This window comes from Silurus aristotelis, assembly GCF_946808225.1.
Source record: "Silurus aristotelis genome assembly, chromosome: 5".
Taxonomy (NCBI): Eukaryota; Metazoa; Chordata; class Actinopteri; order Siluriformes; family Siluridae; genus Silurus; species Silurus aristotelis.
The window spans coordinates 24,548,030-24,568,064 of NC_139578.1; the positions used below are offsets into that span (position 1 = coordinate 24,548,030).

The window sequence follows — 20,035 nt, forward strand, 5'->3', positions numbered from 1 at the left end:
TGGTCCTCAGCTTTTCAAGGATGTCGCCATAATCAGCTTGGAATCCTTAAAGTGTTTCTATTTCCTTAGATATGGAGCCTCCGTTGATTGACAGGTGCCGGTCTCCACCCACCGTCCAGGCTACAGACACGGAGACGCCAGTCTACTGGGACGAGCCACAGTTTTCAGACAATTCAGGTACACAGCCAAAGAAATGGAGTGTGAGAGAAAGTGAGACGATCTATGGAAATTTAGAAAAAACAAGATGTGGTTACTGAATAAGGGCACGATATCTACAGAAAGTGTCCAGGAAAAATGTAGGCTTTGATAGAAAGACCAGGATTACAATTGCAGTGCTGTAAGAACCTGAATCTACCAAAATTCTTCATTTCTACTTGGAACCCGGAAACGAGGTTTCCATGTGCCATGTGCATTAGACAGCTCCCGAAATCCCTAGCGAGCATGTGCTAGACCCATCACTAGAGTTTTACTGCGTTCATGGGTTCAGCTGATTCACAGGCATTTTAGGGACTCCATTCAGGAAATGTTTTGCTACATAGAGAACTGGATGAGATTTCAAGGCAGTGATAAGGCAGGGTCAGGATGTATTGGTTTGTTGGATACCGGTGTGGAAAATACCGTAGGAGGGTCGCCATAATGCATTTTTCTGTACTAAGGCAGGCATTTGCAAAGTTGAAATGAAATGAAATGAAATTAAATGAAATGAAATGAAATGAAACATGGTAAAAAACCTTAATCATGCCAGCACACACACATACACACACACACACACACACACACACACACATCTATGTGTAACTGGCCCACTGTGGCTACTCCGAGGCTCTTTGTCGACGTCACATCAACGTTAGATTGACGATAGCATGCTATGGTTTTCCGAATCCACACCCTGATGCTTGGCTATATTTAGGAAAGAGTGGCGGCGAGCGGCACCATCCAGCAGACGCTGCTCCCAGACGTTTGTCAGACAGTTTGGAATGGCTCTGTGTACTGCACTGTGGAAAACGGTGTGTGGGTGTGGGTGTAAGAGAGAGTCATGCACATGCATGGCTGATCGTGTGTTTGTGTTTTGTTTGAATCACTATGAAATAACTTGGTAGCTGTACTAAATTAGGAGATTTAATATCACCTACAGCTCTAGCAGTGATTCTCCTCTAACACAGGAGTTTGTTGATCCTCATGGAGCACAGTGACTGGTTTGGTGTATGAGGTACCTGATAGAGGTTTACAGAAGGTTTACTCTGTTTTATCTTTAACTGTGTTTAAAACACAATTAGAACCTTTATAAACTATTTTTTTTTTATATTAGTGTTCCACAGATCTGTTCTTTAATTGTTTATAGCAGCAACAGCAATGCCAGTCACAATGCAATATTACTGTATCTACAGTATCTATCTACATTTGGCAAATCCAAATGCTGTAAATCCAGAGTGACAATTATCTCATTTATAAATCGGAGCATTTTAGGGTTAAGGGCCTTGCTCAGGGGCCCAGCAGTGGTGTTTAATGGTGCTGTGAATTAAACTTACAACCTCCTGATCAGAATTCCAACATCTTAACCAATAAGCTATCCCTTTCCCCTAATCTATACACCAAGCTATTTACACATTGTTACTTAACTATAATAAAATAAAAATAAAAACATAAAATAGAAGTGTTCCCTAGAGAGCTTTTTATTTAATTTTATTTAATGGAACCACCAGTGTCATCATTTTCATTACAATCAAAATTCAGTTAATTTTAGTATGTTTCAGTAGTTGGTCAAATTCAGTCCACCACAGGAGGACAGATTTTATACTTTTCTCATTGAGTTCAAAATGTTTTTTTCTTCCAAACATTTGGTGGAAAGAAAGGTGAATTGAGGATGAATCAAAAGAAGACATGAGAAAAAGCAACAAATGATTTTAGTAATGAATGCTGGTTTATTACAACACCAAATTATAAATTGTTATTTTCCAAACAACTGACTGGTATTTTTTACTCACTTTAAACATGTACAGTTACATTTGCTGTGGTTATGATTTGAGCAATAATTGCCAATAGTTCAGATAAAATCTAGTGGGCAAAGACAGGGTCAAAGTTATAATCCAACAATGGTTAAAACAATTAACATTGAAAAATTCAATAAACTTAATAGAAATAGAGTGAATTCAGGGTTTTGATGACACTTTAAACTGAAACAATAAACTGAGATTTGTGATGTAGATATTGAACTTCTGATTAGGACCAAGTGAGTATAACTGATTGGAGGTTTGAGACTGTAATAAGTGATCACATGACAGATCAAGTGATTAGCCATAGAGTGATTTTTGGTTGCTGATCATGGAAAATGGAGCTTGTGTTTATACAGGTGGAGCCATTGTGACAAAAATGTTGGCTGGCTAGTAAATCTGGAAAATGGCAGGCCAGAAATAATGAAATTATTCCATGCCAAGTGAATAACTCTATATAAATCTATTTCTTCCTCTCTCTCTCTCTCTCTCTCTCTCTCTCTCTCTCTCTCTCTCTCTCTCTCTCTCTCTCTCTCTCTCTCTCTCTCTCTCTCTCTCTCTCTATCTCGCTCTGTATATATATATATATATATATATATATATATATATATATATATATATTCTATTACAGTTACTTTAAAGTTATGCATCATTGAAGTGGTGTCTTCCGAATTGTAGGTGCTCAACTGAACATTTCCAGGACTCATTCTCCTGCTGATCCATTTCCTGTTGGAGAGACAGCAGTGTATTACACCGCCACAGATCCATCTGGCAACAACCGCACCTGTGAGCTTATCATCACAGTGCAAGGTACAAGTAGCAATGACATAGAGTATATATATATTGGACACACCTTCTCATTCAAAGAGTTTTCTTTATTTTCATGACTATGAAAATCAAAACTATGAATTAACACATGTGGAATTATATATGGAATTATATACATAACAAAAAAGTGTGAAACATCTGAAAAATGTCATATTCTAGGTTCTTCAAAGTAGCCACCTTTTGCTTTGATTACTGCTTTGCACACTCTTGGCATTCTCTTGATGAGCTTCAAGAGGTAGTCACCTGAAATGGTCTTCCAACAGTCTTGAAGGAGTTCCCCGAGAGATGCTTGGCACTTGTTGGCCCTTTTGCCTTCACTCTGCGGTCCAGCTCACCCCTAAACCATCTCGATTGGGTTCAGGTCCAGTGACTGTGGAGGCCAGGTCATCTGGCGCAGCACCCCAACACTCTCCTTCTTGGTCAAATAGCCCTTGATGCCTTCAGTGTGACTTTACAATTTTCATAAAATAAAGAAATAAATGAAAATAAAGAAAACTCTTTGAATGAGAAGATGTGTCCAAACTTTTGGTCTGTACTGTATATATATATATATATATATATATATATATATATATATATATATATATATATATATATATATATATATATATATATATATATATATATATATATATACAGTGAGGAAAATAAGTATTTGAACACCCTGCTATTTTGCAAGTTCTCCCACTTAGAAATCATGGAGGGGTCTGAAATTGTCATCGTAGGTGCATGTCCACTGTGAGAGACATAATCTAAAATAAAAAATCCAGAAATCACAATATATGATTTTTTTATTATTTATTTGTATGATACAGCTGCAAATAAGTATTTGAACACCTGAGAAAGTCAATGTTAATATTTGGTACAGTAGCCTTTGTTTGCAATTACAGAGGTCAAACGTTTCCTGTAGTTTTTCACCAGGTTTGCACACACTGCAGGAGGGATTTTGGCATACTCCTCCACACAGATCTTCTCTAGATCAGTCAGGTTTCTGGCCTGTCGCTGAGAAACACGGAGTTTGAGCTTCCTCCAAAGATTCTCTATTGGGTTTAGGTCTGGAGACTGGCTAGGCCACGCCAGAACCTTGATATGCTTCTTACAGAGCCACTCCTTGGTTATCCTGGCTGTGTGCTTCGGGTCATTGTCATGTTGGAAGACCCAGCCTCGACCCATCTTCATTGCTCTAACTGAGGGAAGGAGGTTGTTCCCCAAAATCTTGCAATACATGGCCCCGGTCATCCTCTCCTTAATACAGTGCAGTCGCCCTGTCCCATGTGCAGAAAAACACCCCCAAAGCATGATGCTACCAATCATATATTGTGATTTCTGGATTTATTTTTTTTTAGATTATGTCTCTCACAGTGGACATGTATATATACATAGTTCTTAGAAGCCTTGTTAACAGCGATGCATTTTTATATGTTCACATCACTGGACCACTAATATGCCAGTGTCATGCCACTATTTTGACTGGTTCCTGTCTATTGACAGAATGAGGTTCATTCTTTAGAGAAGTTTATACAAATTGACACAAAATGGTTGTTTTTATCACTGCATTTGTTAAAATGGCTCTTCACAAAATACAATCTTTGTGTAACCCTAATATAATAAAAGCAAATAAACAATCAAATATAAAGAAAAATATATATATTTTTTTTTAAACACTTTTTTTTTTCTTTCATTTTAATCTTTTTTGGCTGTTTGCCAGACATCACTTGCAGGATCATCTGATGAGCTTTCCAGACTTACATGTTGAGTTTTTCCGGTTTTTTTTGTTATAATTTTTTTTTGACATTGTAAAACTACTTTGCTGTATAAAAATGTCTTATGCTCCTTATAAATCTATCAACAGGTTCCACATGTGAGCAACCATATGTGCCGGTCAATGCAAATTTCTCCTGCACAAAAGAGGAGAAGGGGGTGAATTGCACTCTGGTCTGCATAGAGGGTTACAGTCTTACCCAGAATGCAGTGCACAGCTATTTCTGCCCAAATGATGGTCGATGGGAACCATCACGAACTCCGGACAGACCAGACTGCTCCCGTGAGTATCCTCTCTCTGATATCTCACTTCATTTCTTTGCCTCTTGTTGCTGTCTCCACTGGGCAGTGGAAATTCATATTTTATTAAGTCATATTTCATTCATGTCACATTTCATACTTTAAAGATTGCTTGGATCAAAGTTTTCTTTTTTTAGAGAACAGAATAGCCAATAATGGCTTCAAACCCTTCGAGATGCTGTTTAAAGCATCACGCTGTGACGACCCAGAACTGCTGAAGTCCTTCACTGGAGATTTCACTAATATTCTAGGAGATCTAGTAAGATTTCTCACACATAAACATAAAGCATGAACAACACAGATAAACTATTTGGACACAAGTATGTGGACACCTGACTTTTCCAGCAATATGTGGTTCTTTTCAAATCTCTTACCACAAAGTTGGAGGCACTAAGTTACAATATATAGGACGTCTTTGGATGCAGCAGCTTTACATTTTCCCTTCACTTCAACTATTAGAGTTCACAAAGCCAGCGCCATGAACATATGGTTTACATTGATTGGAGTGAAAGATCTTGAGTGACTTGCTATAAAAATTCTGGCCTTAACTGTACTGAACACCTTTGGAATGAATTGGAACACTGACTGCACCCCAGGCCTCCTCACCCTTCATCTCCATATCCACACTCCAAAATCTAGTGAAACATCTTCCCAGAAAAGTGGAGCTTATTTTACAGCAAATGGGGATTCAATGTGAAATGGGACGTACAAAAGCAGATATGAATCTTAGGGTCAGGCATCCACAAATTGTTGTTCATATAGTTTGCTCTGGCCTCCCTCATCTGTTGTTTTCTAAAAGTTCCACAATCTTACAGGTTCCCAAAATCTGCGGTGGAGATGAGATCAACTGTAAACTGGAAGTGATGACGCAGGGACAATGTCTGGAGTACAACTATGATTATCCAAATGGATTTGCCATTGGTGAGGATTCACTGCCTGCACATGCTCCAATGTGTAATTCTAAATTCTGTTGGGGTTTTTAATATTCACTTTATAGCAGAATAGTGAAGGATGTAGCTGTCAGGATCCTAATGCAAATGATGTTATGATGCCATAGCAGGTGTTTAACACCACAGTTCTTTTAGTGATACCATAAAACTTACCCATTGAGATCTAACATGCTAAAACACTACATTGCCACAAGTTTGAAAAAGCGTCAAATGTCTGACAGAGCTCTGTTTATATTGCCTTATAAATGTTAAGATGTAATCACAAATGCTTATACTCGCTAGCATTAAATTAACCCTCATAAGGTCTTCGTTTCCTGTTTACAAATCTGGTCTTTGGGGTCTATATGACCCCAACAATTGATAGAGAAATTATACAAAAAATATACATTTTTAATTATACAAATAATATATATTTTTTTTGTTTACTTCTCATCTATTCATTAATGCTGTGTTTTGGGAGATATGAAGTACTTTTGTACCTATTTACCACACAATTCCTCAACTACACCATAAGCTTGCATATGAAATATTAATTTTTTATGAAAAAATCACTTAAATGATGATCTAAATTTCTGATTTATGCTGGATTTATAGATTTTATTTTTGACAAATGAAGAAAAAATATTGAGTTTTTTTCACATTTCCCATTCATTTCAATGTGGGGTCATATTGACCCCGAAGACCAGAAGTGTAAAAACATTTTTTACATACCTTCAGAACAACCGAATCAAGCCCAGTTTTTGTGTGTGTGTATAGATAGATTATGTAGGAAAAGTCACAAAATATTATTCCACTCAGATGAAGGGAACCCTTTTTTTTAATCAAGGAAAAGTCGATTGGGGTCATATAGACCCCAAGGACCGATTAAAGGTTAAATAATAGTACAAATGTGATGTATTCTAATGTACACTCTCTCTTCTCAGGTCCAGGAGGATGGAGCAGTAACGGTCAGGACTATGCTTACTTTGATAGTGGTTTTTCTCCAGATCATCAGCGTGCTCCTCTCCAGCAGGATGGTGCATTCCACCACACTTCCCTTTTGAGGGGTAAACGGCATCGTGAGATCACTGGTCCCACACGTGACCAAAAGATCCAGATATACTTTAATATCTCAGGTAAAATATACAAATCTTTTCAAATTGATTTGTAGAATAAAAAACACTTATTTTTTGCAAAACAATGATTAATGTCTAAACATTTTAATGCAAAGACTCTGTGCTGTTCTGCCATCTCTCCTTTCTCCCAGCAAGCATCCCACTGCCACTTTCGAGAAATGACTCGATGGAAGCAGCCAATCAAAAGCGACTGTTGCGAACGCTGGAGTTATTGACCAATCGGTTGAAGAGGACACTGAGTAAACAGCCACTGAGCACCTTTCATGTATCATCTGAGATGATTGTTGCCGACCCTAAATCTCTGGACAGTAAGAAGGCTTATCTGTACTGTCGCCCAGGATCTGTGCTGAAGGGCCGCATGTGCGGTGAGTTACTGAGCTCATACTGCACGATAAATCATCACACAACAATTCTGACTTTTTTAGTGATATTGTTAAAATTGAAACGAACTGAACGTTCAAATTTGTGTTGATCACACCATGTGCTCCATCTTCGTATGACAAATGATAACAGCTCCTATAGCAGCAGACTGTACACATGCATACACATGCTTTAATGTATTGGATTAGTTTTTAATAGTATATCTAGGGCAAAGGTGTGCAGAAGAAGATTTTTTTTTACAATCTTATTTTTCTGCTTAAAGCACTGATGTTTTTGTGAATCTAATTGGTCAGAAGGATGAGAGAGAGGATGATCAGTGATTGTTTATAGCTTTCATGTAACTAATAAATACATATAATGATAAATGGATAAAAATGTAATTTCTTAGAAAAAAAATACATGCAAAATAAAAATGTCACAGTGCTATAAAAGGATTTTTATAAATAGTTTCTTTAAATTAGCATTTTAAAGTACATGCTCTTATTGTATAGGGCACATTAAATGTAACTTACATACATTATTATGCAAATATCCCTTAAAAATGATTAATACAGGATACAATTGTGCATACGACAATGTAAAATATATTGATAGATCGCTAGAGATTGCTCTCTGGTCTAAGTAGACTGAAAGCCAAAACCGGAATTGGTGAGAAAGTGAACTGAAGCCTCTGTCCTCTGTGTCCTGTAGTGCAGTGTCCAGTGGGGACTTATTTCTCAGTGGACTCTGCTGAGTGTGAGAGCTGCAGGAGGGGATCGTATCAGGAAGAGGAAGGCCAGACACAGTGCAAGATGTGTCCAGACGGATTCTCCACCCCATACCTTCACTCGCGCAGCCTGTCCGATTGCAAAGGTATGCGCTTGAGAAAAAAACAGAATTATGCCAGCAAGCAATTCAATTAATTATTAAAATCATGAACCCCTTTCTTTATTTTAACCTCTGATTTAAAGCGCTTGTTTATATATTGCAGTGTCAGTGTTTAAGAAATGTTCCATATTAATGGTTATTATCTGTGTATTGTTTTGTTTTTTGTGTGTGTGTATCTGTCTCCAGCACAGTGTAAGCCTGGCAGCTCATCACTCAGTGGACTGGAGACGTGCGAGTCATGCCCACTGGGCCTGTATCAGCCTGGTTTTGGCTCACGCTCATGTGTGCCCTGCCCTCCGAAAACCTCCACCGTCAACAGAGGAGCCATGGACCAGAGCGAATGTGGAGGTGAGCTTCATCTCTGCTGCACAGTCATTATCCAGCTCAGCAGTATTCCTTATCTGCAGTAATAGAATAGAGCAGCAAAAGGCACATTCCTGTTCTTTAATCTCACCTCATCACTCAATGTCTTCACCTCACCTCTTAATTCTATCTCTCCTTTTTTTTCCTAATCTTATCTTCTCATTGTCTCTCTTTCCTTCTCCATGTCTTCTCTAGTCCCATGCTCTGCAGGTCATTTCTCTCGAACCGGACTGGTCCTGTGTTACCCCTGTCCACGTGACTACTACCAACCTGAAGAGGGACGATCTTACTGCCTCTCCTGCCCTTTCTATGGCACCACAACCATCTCAGGAGCCAGAAACATTCAACAGTGCTCCAGTATTCCAGCTTTATTATTTATATTCGTAGTAAATATGGTTATAATGATGTGTTTATAAGCAGCTTATTGAGTGACACACAGTGATGTCAATCTGAATAAAAGATATTTCCTTAGAATGACCTCAATTTTCAACCTCCACCCTTTATTAAAAGCAATGTCAAGGCTTCCTTCTCCATAAATTCTGATCTGACTTTTTGGTTTGCAACTGTAGGCGGAGCTAATTTCCAGATCAGACATATACTATACAGTATGTCTATATACTATACTATACTATACTATACTATACTATACTATACTATACTATACTATACTAATTATATTCTAAATCACAATCTACCCAAGTCAACTTTAATATTATACAGTATTAATCTACAAGCTTTTTTAATATTACATAAATTGAGTGTTAATGTCAGCATTTTTGTCCGGAAGGAAGGACGTCTACTTGCGTGATAACACAGATAGGCTCATGTGGAAGATTCTTTTTACAGAAAAGGATAATTAGCTGCAGGCTGGAAAAGATGATGAAGTTGATAAATGCCTCGGGATAATGTATTCCAGTTCTGATAGCAGACATGTCTTTCAATTGCTGGCTGTGTCCTATTTTCTTTTGCCTTTCATCTGCTTCTTTCTCTTTTTTTGTCTGTATAACTCTGCATCACAGCCTTTGGCTCCAGTTTCTTGCCTAAGGAGGAAAGTGTAACAACCGCTACAAAAAGTCCTCTGAAAAGAGACTACCAGGCCAGCAGTCAGGCAAGTCAATCTGTTCATCAGATTTATAGCTACTTTATGTTTTTAAAAGCATCACAATCCACTACAGGCTGCATATAAGAAATAAAACATTTGTACAGTGCTGTTATAGGAAAATAATCAACAGTGTTATAAGCCTGGTTTGTTTTGCAGTTTTTCTTCAGTTAACTTGGAAACAATCTTGTTTTATTGACATCCACAAATTACGGTATAATGTATCTGTTACTATAAAAGGTTAAAAGTCATTTTGTAAATGCCGTGTAGTTTTATAAAACTTACATTATCATTACTTAATGAACATCTTTTTTTTTGCTGATGAATGACTTCTGTATTCAGTCAACCTAAATAGAAATATGAACAATCTGACCTGCTCTACTTTATGTTTCAGATGTTCCATGAGTGCTTCCTCAACCCGTGTCAGAACCACGGCACCTGTGAGGAGGTCGGAGTGGGTTATGTGTGCACATGTCTCACAGGGTTCACAGGTAATATACAACATATACTACAAAAACATATTTTGCTATGCTTATTAAAATAGAAGATACATTTCTTGAGAATGAATGTATTTATAGCTTTCAGTGTGTCACCAATTGAGTGTTTGTACATTTATTACAACCTAGAGCATGTTGAGCAATGACTGATTGCAATGGCTGATCACTGTTACCTTTTAAAGATTGTACTTAATGGTCAGGTTTATGGCAATAAATAACACATATGTTGTTTGTTGTTATTTTTGTGTTTTTGTTTTTGGATCAGCTGCCTTCTGTTAAATAAAGTGCATAAATGCATATGAATGACTGCAATGAAGGATCTGTTACAGAAGCTGAATTTCAGAGGGTGTTTCAAAAGTTGACTGATTCTGCCAGAGTAGCTTTGACATTCTCAGCTTGATTTCCTTTCATTTTTTATCTATCTGGTCTCATATGGAGGTTGGATTATGAAAGGATATAATATCATTATAATGTAAAAAACACTGACATACATTTTGATGATACAATTGCAACAATTGTTTGCTCAATAGTATATAAAATGCACTATTTTCTTGTAAGTGTGTTTGCAGATGAATGATTATTGTATTGAGTTTACGGTTGCTATGTTAATCAGTGGGATTTTATGAAATGTAAATTGACTATAAAGTTTAAATGTAGACATGTTTGTTTGTTGGTTGGTTGGTTTACTGTGTGTATCCTTTTTACTTACTCAGGAGCAAAATGTGAGAGTGACATTAACGAGTGCGGCTCGGCTCCGTGTCAGAACGGCGGCCTGTGCAGAGACGGAGTGGGAGGCTTTCAGTGCCAGTGCAAGCCTGGCTTTGTGGGTAAGAATCTCACTGCCAACACAGATTTACAGGAGCAAATAGCCACAAAATGTTGCTGCTTGGCCAATTACATTTGCTTAAAAACTCTGAGCTGGCACAGCTGTCTGAGAAGTCTCAAAGGAATAGTGACTAGTGAGTGCGGATTTGTTGGCTAGGTAGGGCACATGCTTTGGCTTACAGCTCTTTTCCATTTAGCCACTGACCTCTTTGTTGAGACCTGGGCATGATTAAGTACATAGCTGGCCAGTAAGAGTGTTTTTGTTTGTGTGTGTGTGTGTTTATGTGTGTGTAGGTTCATTGTGTGAAGTTGACATAAACGAGTGCAGCTCTTCTCCGTGTTTGAATGACGGGGTTTGTGTGGACGAGGTGAATCGGTTCAGCTGCAGCTGTGCAGATGGATTCACAGGTGACAACTAAACAACTAAAATTCAACATAATAAAGTGAGATGACAGGAAGCCATAGAAGATTAAAATATCTGATCTGCAATTATTTACAACATCTACACCTCCAAAACATACTCAGTGGAATGTATTCTAAAAAATACAAATCTTGCTCAATGTGCTGAATAGATGTTTTTTTACTTATTTTGGCTCAGTTGACAGAGGAAAGCTTGGATGTTATTTTCTTTATTGTTTTTTTTTTTTATCTTTTCTGACTTTTCCTAGAGGATTTCCTAAAGTTATCCTGATATATTTGTCCTACCACTGAATTACAGACCTTTTTAGGGTGGAAATTCATGCCACTTTATCTCTGTCATAGTCTTTTCAATACTTCGTTCAGATGGTAATGAGCAGCCTAATGTTCTACTTGTAGGACTTCGTTGTGAAATGGAGATAGACGAGTGTGAGTCCAGGCCTTGCCAAAATGGAGGAGTGTGCAAGGACCTGGAAGCTGGGTATTCCTGCTTATGTAGTAATGGTTTCACTGGGGAGAGTTGTGAAGTGAATATTGATGAGTGCTACACCAGCCCTTGTCTGAATGGAGGAACATGTGTGGATGCTGTCAATGACTTCAAGTAAGTAACCACATTAAGATGCTGACAATATGTAATATATCAGAATATATAACGGACTTTAGATTTTTGGTTGTTTTACTATTTATATAGTTGCTGTGTTTAATGACTATTTTTTTTTATAATAGCTTACCAGTAGTAGTTCAAAATTAAAGCTGAAAAATACTGATCTGCTGCTGATAAATGGCCATACATAAACATACATTTCCAGCTTGCGTGCTTCTTCAGGCAACATTGTTGAGACCTGCAATTATTCCGCGCAAGAAAATGAATAAACCTGACAATAAACTAATAATACAATAAACTAATTAAACTTACAATAAACCAAAATAAAAAACCTACGATGCATGTTACACTATTTAAAGACATTTTAAAGCCCTTTAAAAATCGACTAGCATGGATGAAACGGCATCTCTTCTGAAATTGTTGTGGAACAGAAGCATGGAAACTTGTGACGTTCAGCAGAGACCTACTCAGGTAACAAATATAGGTGTGAACAAAGTAACAAAAATTATTTGAATTTGCATTCATTTCAGTCTGAAATGTACTACTATGTTTATATTAGGCACGAAAACAATTTCTCCCACCTTTATATTTACCCACCTATGTATCTTTATATCTTTATAGCCTTACTGTACATTCTGCCCAACATTTTACATTCATGTATATGTATATATAATGTGTGCCTGTGCATGCATGTGTATGTATGTATGTATGTATGTATGTATGTATGTGTGTATATATATATATATTCAGCTTGCACATTTCTTTTTCAATGCCATAGCCTAAAAACATTTATCTGTACTTCTTAATGATGTCCACAGATCTCTGTACTGTTATAGCCTTTATATTTGTTCACTGTAGATATGCTTACATATATATCACATGCTGTAAATATGCTACTTATTTATTTGCACTATTTGCACGATTGCTAAATGCACTTCTAGTAGATGCCAAATTGCATTTCGTTGCTGTGTACCTGTACAATGCAATGACAATAAAGTTCTTTCTATCTATCTATCTATCTATCTATCTATCTATCTATCTATCTATCTATCTATCTATCTATCTATCTATCTATCTATCTATCTATCTATCTATCTATCTATCTATCTATCTATCCATCCATCCATCCATCCATCCATCCATCCATCCTTCCTCAGGTGTGAGTGTGTGAGCGGGTTCAGTGGGAAGCTGTGCCAGGTTGATGAGGACGAGTGCGAGTCTAACCCGTGTTTGAACGGTGCCACTTGCAAAGATGAAGTGGGGAGCTACATGTGCCGATGCCCTCCTGGGTTCAACGGAACCAGGTGTGAGACAGGTATAAACACCATGGCTGGGAAACAGATGCAGAGAGATAGGAAGGTTGTAAGATCGTAAGACATCTTAAAGTCTAGATCAGTGTTGTTTTTCCAGAACTGTAGGAAGCAGCAAGCAAGGAAATAGCAGGTATATTTAGTAGAAACAGGGAGTAATTATTATTATTATTATGGGATAGTGCATGTTTTGTGGATTGCTCAAAGAATTTTCCATTTACAGGAAAGAATTCATGCATTCATTATTTATATTATTTAACACTATGTATTAGATAATATGTGGTACAAAACATTTTTGTGGGCAATCTCTTAATAAACAAGTATTTGGCATCACTGTTTTGTAAAAAAAAAAAAAAAAAAAAAACAGTGATGCAAAATCCCATATATTGTGGAATGTTGCTGTCGGGATTTGTGATTGTTCTTCCGGTGGTCTGATTACTTATACAAACTTCTTCACACAAAGTTTGACTGTTTTTCTGTTGTGTGCTGTACTATAATATTTTTGTATTTATTTCCAGAAATGTCTTCCTCTTTCAACTTGGAGTTTGAGGTGTCTGGTATTCATGGTTATGTGATGATGGATGGAATGATGCCAGCACTCACTCAGATCACCTGCACATTCTGGATGAGGTCAACAGACACGGTCAACTACGGAACCCCGGTCTCGTATGCCGTGGAAGGGGGCAGTGACAATGCGTTTCTTCTCATAGATTACAATGGGTGAGCAGTCTTTGGCCCTTAGTCAAGCTTTTTAAAAACAATAAGAATGTCTGCACGTATTTATTTTTATTATCTTGGTATTTATCATTATCACAAACATAACATTAATATTATTTGACAGATAGCTCAGCACTAAATTTTGAGATATGTATATGTAAAATGTAAATAAGTGATAGGTATGTAAGCTCTCTCCTGGTATCATTTAGCTGGGTGGTGTATGTGAACGGGAAAGAACGGATCACTGACTGTCCGGCGGTGAACGATGGCCGCTGGCATCACATTGGTGTGACCTGGAGGAGTACAGATGGTGACTGGAGAATTTATATTGATGGAAGCCTTTCTGATGGTGGAAAGGGTCTGTCCATGGGTAGCACCATACCAGGTACACTACTACCACCCAGTATAGTACCACTCATGTTTTATTTGTACACTTATACAACAACTTTACAGTTCAGAATGGATGATAGTAACATTATAAGGAAACTTTTTGGGTTCTGTAATCTGTGTAGGAGGTGGTGCTCTGGTGCTGGGACAGGATCAGGATCAGAGAGGCGAGGGCTTCAACCCAGTTGAGTCTTTTGTTGGTTCTCTCAGCCAGCTTAATATCTGGGATTATGTCCTCTCACCTCAACAGGTACATCTCTGCTAAATTTGTTATTTGTTACATTTTAGACTCAATTTGTCTTTTATCTGCAATATATATATATATATATATATATATATATATATATATATATATATATATATATATATATATATATATATAAAACGTAGACTATTTGGACAGTAGAATTGGGACACATTGACTTTTTCAGCCATATGTAGTTTTTCCCCAAACTGCATTAAAACTTCCTTTCACTTTAACTAGAACCAAACTTGTTCCAGCGTGACAATGCCCTTATACTCAAAGCCAGCTCAATGAAGAAGATGGTTTTCATGGTTTGGAGTGGAAGATCTTGAGTGGCCTGTTATAGAACTCTGACACTAAGCCTTCTGAACACCCCTGGGATAAATTAGATCATTGACTGCAATAAACCAGGCCTTCTCACTTTACATCAGTAGCTTACTTTACTAAAATCCTTTTTCCTGAATGATCACAAATCTCCACAAGCACAATCCAAAACCTAGTGGAACATCTTCCCAGGAGAGTGGAGATTACTATAATAAAGAATGGGGATTAAATGTGGAATGGTTTGTTAAAAAAACATACAATACAAATCTATACAATCCAAATCCAAATCATATAGTGAATTAAATAAGGAAACATCAATACACGTATCTTTAGTCTCAGTGGAGCTTTAAATAAAGGCTTCACTTAATCACAAATAAGTCATAAAAATACCTAGTGGTACTGGTGATTGCACTGAATAATTCACAAGGGTTTTTGTTCTCTGCTCTTTGTTCCTAGATGAGATCCCAAAATAGGAATGTATGATCTCATGTGATTAATGAATGAGATCAGTGCTCTACTTCTCTTCTAAAATGGTTCTAAATCAGCTGTGGCTGAGCACCATCCTCTTTCATCAGCTTCTCACTTTCCTTTGTAGCCCTAAATGACTGAAAAATGCTAGTGTCTTGAAAAATTCCATATCTTGATTTTTTATATTCTCAAAAGAAAGCATCTGTTCATATGAATATATTCGGAAACAGTGATTAGCTATGAGGACACAGGTCTGGATGTTGGTAGTTTCAGGTTATAGCTTCTGCATAGCATCTCCAGTTGTCAAAGTCTATATACAGAAAGAATTTCATTTCATGTTCCCAAATGACCTCAGAACAGCTAATGAGGGAAATATAGGTGTGCCTTCAATAGGTTTGCTTCTAATAGAATAGTTGTGAATAAATGTAAAAAGTAATTGATAGTAAGTAAATGATAATATATGGTAATAATGTGACTAGTAATCATGGTGATCATAGCATACTAGTCACTATTAAAAGTTGCAGCAGCATTAGTTGAGTTAGTTTCAGGTGCATGGCTTTAATGTGTGCGTTTTTAACAATTACTAAGGAGACTTAAAAAAGAAAAGGAAGACGAACATTTGCACAAAGTGGAAATCCTGGATCCTGTTTATGGTCCTGACTGTAGAAGCAACAAATCCAGCATTTGTAATTTAAAGTGTTTAACTGGGCGAATGTGCTCCAAGCTTAAAACTCACATATTTGTCTTCCTCAGATCAGGTCTGTGGCCAGTGCATGCCCTAGTGGCCTACAGAGAGGGAATGTGTTTGCCTGGCCTGACTTCCTACATGGTATCACAGGTCGAGTCAAAACCAGCCCTAAGAGCATGTTCTGTGCTGGTGAGAAACACTGTTTAACGTGATTTTACTATGAATGTGCATTAATTCATGAAATAATTGTGAATATTTCATAAAATTGTATTACTTATTTTAATGTGTGAGGCTGTTTAAGCGATCAAAATGAACAAACTGATCAGCAGTTTTGTTGCATTTAATTAAAAGATAGGTGGAGCTGAAAATTTGTGTAGTAGACAAGTGGTACTGTGTTAAAATCCTATGATGTTGCATATTTCAAATGCAGGCCATGAAAAGAAATGCTTGTAGACATGGCTATGCTAGTTTTTAGATTTGCGTATATTGTAGGGAATTTCAGTATTTGTGGAGCTGTCACATCAAACAATGTTTTATATAAAAAAGTTTTGCGCAATGTAGTAACCAGTACTACTAACAGTAAAAAGTCATGTTTTTCTGTGTTAGATTGCCCCCTGCTGCAAGGTACTATACCGAACTTGCGCTCTTCCAGTTTGGCAATGAGGCCTGGCTCTCAGGTAAAATTTTCCTGCAATCCTGGATATTACCTTGTGGGGGACCCAGTGCAGAGGTGTCTAAACAGAGGGGCTTGGAGCCATGCCCAGCCTCGCTGTGAACGTGAGTGTGTAAGCATAAAGTTGAGTTATTGACAATAGGCAAAACAGACACAGTACAAAATAATGTGTAGTGATTTTTTTTATTATTGTTAAGTTCTGTAGATACAATTCACATATTCAATATGACATTTTTTAGACAAACACACAGAATCATTGAGTGAATTTGGCATCCATACATACAGTCTAATGTTTCTGTGCAGGTGTGAACTGTGGTGCGCCTCCTGCTCTGGTGCATGGTCAGTATCATGGGGAGGATTTCGATGCTGGGAGTTCAGTGCTGTATCAGTGCAAGCCTGGCTTCTACCTACTTGGCGAGAGCAAAATGCAGTGTAGCAACAACGGCATGTGGTCCGGAAACCTGCCGGCATGTCTGGGTAAAAGAGAGTAAACCAACTTGACACTGGAAATGTCTATCAGCACTTTCAGTTTTATTCCCAATTACATGCAGAATATCATACATTTTTGTTGTAGATATGGATGAGTGTGCCTTGGGTTCTGACTGTGATGAGAATGCCAGCTGCCACAATACAGACGGCTCATACACCTGTACCTGCATTTATCCTTTTACTGGGGATGGGAAGAGCTGTACAGGTAAGCAGCAGGACTTAATATAACCTAATGCAAATACATTTTCTATTTTGTTAAAGGCATAGTTCATTCAGAAGTCAAATGTACATTTTTTTTCAGCCAAAGCTTAGTCTTTGGTTTTTTAGTTTTCAAAGCAAATAAAGAAAAGTTTTATTCCTGTTTTCCAAAATGGCTAATGGGATTGTCGCATCAGAAAGGCACTTATAAATAGTATGTCATGTATAGTAATCTGTTATGAGGCAGATAGAACCCTACAGTAAAATAGTGTACTTGGTGTTTGAGGCTAAGAATATATAAGTCCAATTAAATTTTTAACAATACAATTGGAAGCCCCAAACAAAAGTTATGCACCCTAATTCTTTTTGATGTAAAAAAAAATTCTCACTTACAATGAGATGTATGTTCACACAATGTTTTATATTGTCCTAGTCCCATGTTAATTAGGTGAAGTGTATTTTTGTAAATTTGCATTCATGTTCTTAGTAGATCACCCATTTATTGAACTATCCACAACACTCTCAAAAGGTACTACAATGCTTGGAATTTGCATTTTTTTGCTGCTGGGTATAGTGTTCCCAAAAAGGGTAGAGTCACTACACTGAAATCTTCTGTACTAATTCTATTATTTTTTATATATTGTATTATTATTATTCACCATCATACTGGTATGATATAAGTAAGTTTGAAATGAATGAACCAGCAAATAATTTAATCTACACAATCTAATTTTCGGTTTTTCCAATTTCCTCTGTTCGTAGAAAGACAGCTAAAAAACAAAATAAATTAGAGTGTCTATTTTTGCCTATATTTCTTTCCTTTTTTATGTTTTACATGTTGCTGGAACTTTACATGTTGTTCGGATAGACTTCTTTGCAGTATCAGCACACTGAGAGACTGACCCATACAAGGAAAATGCAAATAAGCCATATGTTTCTTGCATCTGCCCTTGTCTATGCACATGAAAATAGACAAAACAGCTGTTTTCATATGATAAATTTTTTTAATATTCTTTTAGCCCTATCATGTAGCCCACCTACAATCCCAAATCATGGAATTTTGGAGGGAACAAACTTCACATACAGAAGCAAGGTGACTTTCAGGTATCACTTTTAGTGCTAGAATAAGAGTTCATTATGAGAAGCATTTTAGTTATTCTCAGGAAACTATGTTCTCCATTTTCTCTAATAAAAAATTGTCTTTAGAACAAAATAAATGATCATTTAAATGTTTATTAATTTATTTTTCACAGCTGTGAGAAAGGTTATATTCTTCAAGGGCCAACAGAAATACAGTGTCAATCAGACCTGACATGGAATAGAGTTCCCCCTAGCTGTGAACCTGTGACCTGCAGCAATCCCCCTGCTGTGGACTACGCAGATATCAGTCTCAACGGAAATGTTTACTTGTCAACTTTGACATACACCTGCATTAAAGGATACAGGTAATATTAGGAAACTGCACCTTACACTATCAAGAATAAGAAAGGAATAGTAAGTACAGTTTTGTTGCAATAATAGGTTTGTCTATTTGCTGTAAAGATTACAGGGCCAAGAGCAACTGAAATGTGAAGCTTCTGGAAAATGGACATTCCCTGCTCCTGTTTGTGCCAAAGTGAACTGTGGAGAACCTCCTCTCTTAAAGGATGCAGTTATTAAAGGAGACAACTTTACTCTGGGTAGTCAGGTGCACTTTATCTGCAAAGAAGGGTAACTACAATTCAATAATTTGTTACACATAATTAGAAATATAGGAATGGTATATATTTGTTCCTAATCTTATATAATATCTTACCAACTCTGTAGAAAATACAACTATTATTTATTCACATACAGATACACACTACTTGGTTCCAAAACTCAGGAATGCCTACCAAGTGGTGAATGGAGTCGTGAATTTTCCCAGTGTGTACCTCGCTCATGTGGACCACCACCACCCGTTGACCATGCACATTCAGACACCGGACACAAACTATTTGGTGACACGGCAATTTACTTTTGTGATGATGGCTACACTGCTGGCAACAACACCAAATTGTTCTGCAATGCAGAGGGCATTTGGGCACCACCTGAGGGACACAGTATACCATACTGCATTGCCACCTTCTGCCAGCGCCCACCTGTTCTACCTCATGCTATTTTAGACTCTATTTATAAACCCAAATATGCTAGTAACACAGAGATCAGCTACAAATGTGAGGAAGGTTTTATGCTCAGTACCACAGGGACTCTAAAATGCTTAATGGGAGGAGAGTGGTCACCTTCACCAATGGATATTGGCTGTGTGCCCATTAGATGCTCAAAGCCAGAGAATATTGAGAGGGGTAATTTCATTGGGAACAACTACAGTTTTGGAGCTGTGATTGCATATACCTGTGATAAGGGCTACTACATCCAAGGGGAGAAAAGAAGGACATGTATGGCTAATGGAGAGTGGGGTGGAGTTCTACCAACTTGTCAACCTATTAGTTGCTCTAGTCCTCCTAATCTGATAAACGGCTACATCCAGGTGATTGATAGAAGTGCATCCTTATTCATT

General features: G+C 37.3%; 1 protein-coding gene across 6 annotated transcripts in view; it reads left to right on the forward strand.

Annotated features, from left to right (window-relative positions):
• Window positions 1-20,035, forward strand: part of svep1 (sushi, von Willebrand factor type A, EGF and pentraxin domain containing 1) — a 91,513-nt gene that overhangs the window by 46,690 nt on the left and 24,788 nt on the right. For all 6 annotated transcript variants that reach the window (XM_083541396.1, XM_083541397.1, XM_083541399.1 and 3 more), the window contains 27 exons: window positions 70-177; window positions 2,670-2,801; window positions 4,672-4,863; window positions 5,018-5,139; window positions 5,696-5,801; window positions 6,754-6,945; window positions 7,077-7,310; window positions 8,017-8,178; window positions 8,380-8,541; window positions 8,752-8,913; window positions 9,576-9,664; window positions 10,050-10,146; window positions 10,866-10,979; window positions 11,272-11,385; window positions 11,794-11,995; window positions 13,156-13,313; window positions 13,827-14,028; window positions 14,235-14,410; window positions 14,538-14,662; window positions 16,202-16,325; window positions 16,743-16,913; window positions 17,113-17,286; window positions 17,384-17,503; window positions 18,516-18,600; window positions 18,750-18,941; window positions 19,039-19,206; window positions 19,333-20,005. In XM_083541396.1, coding sequence (XP_083397522.1) covers window positions 70-177; window positions 2,670-2,801; window positions 4,672-4,863; window positions 5,018-5,139; window positions 5,696-5,801; window positions 6,754-6,945; window positions 7,077-7,310; window positions 8,017-8,178; window positions 8,380-8,541; window positions 8,752-8,913; window positions 9,576-9,664; window positions 10,050-10,146; window positions 10,866-10,979; window positions 11,272-11,385; window positions 11,794-11,995; window positions 13,156-13,313; window positions 13,827-14,028; window positions 14,235-14,410; window positions 14,538-14,662; window positions 16,202-16,325; window positions 16,743-16,913; window positions 17,113-17,286; window positions 17,384-17,503; window positions 18,516-18,600; window positions 18,750-18,941; window positions 19,039-19,206; window positions 19,333-20,005 — 4,556 coding nt within the window. The remainder of the gene's footprint in view (window positions 1-69; window positions 178-2,669; window positions 2,802-4,671; window positions 4,864-5,017; window positions 5,140-5,695; window positions 5,802-6,753; window positions 6,946-7,076; window positions 7,311-8,016; window positions 8,179-8,379; window positions 8,542-8,751; window positions 8,914-9,575; window positions 9,665-10,049; window positions 10,147-10,865; window positions 10,980-11,271; window positions 11,386-11,793; window positions 11,996-13,155; window positions 13,314-13,826; window positions 14,029-14,234; window positions 14,411-14,537; window positions 14,663-16,201; window positions 16,326-16,742; window positions 16,914-17,112; window positions 17,287-17,383; window positions 17,504-18,515; window positions 18,601-18,749; window positions 18,942-19,038; window positions 19,207-19,332; window positions 20,006-20,035) is intronic.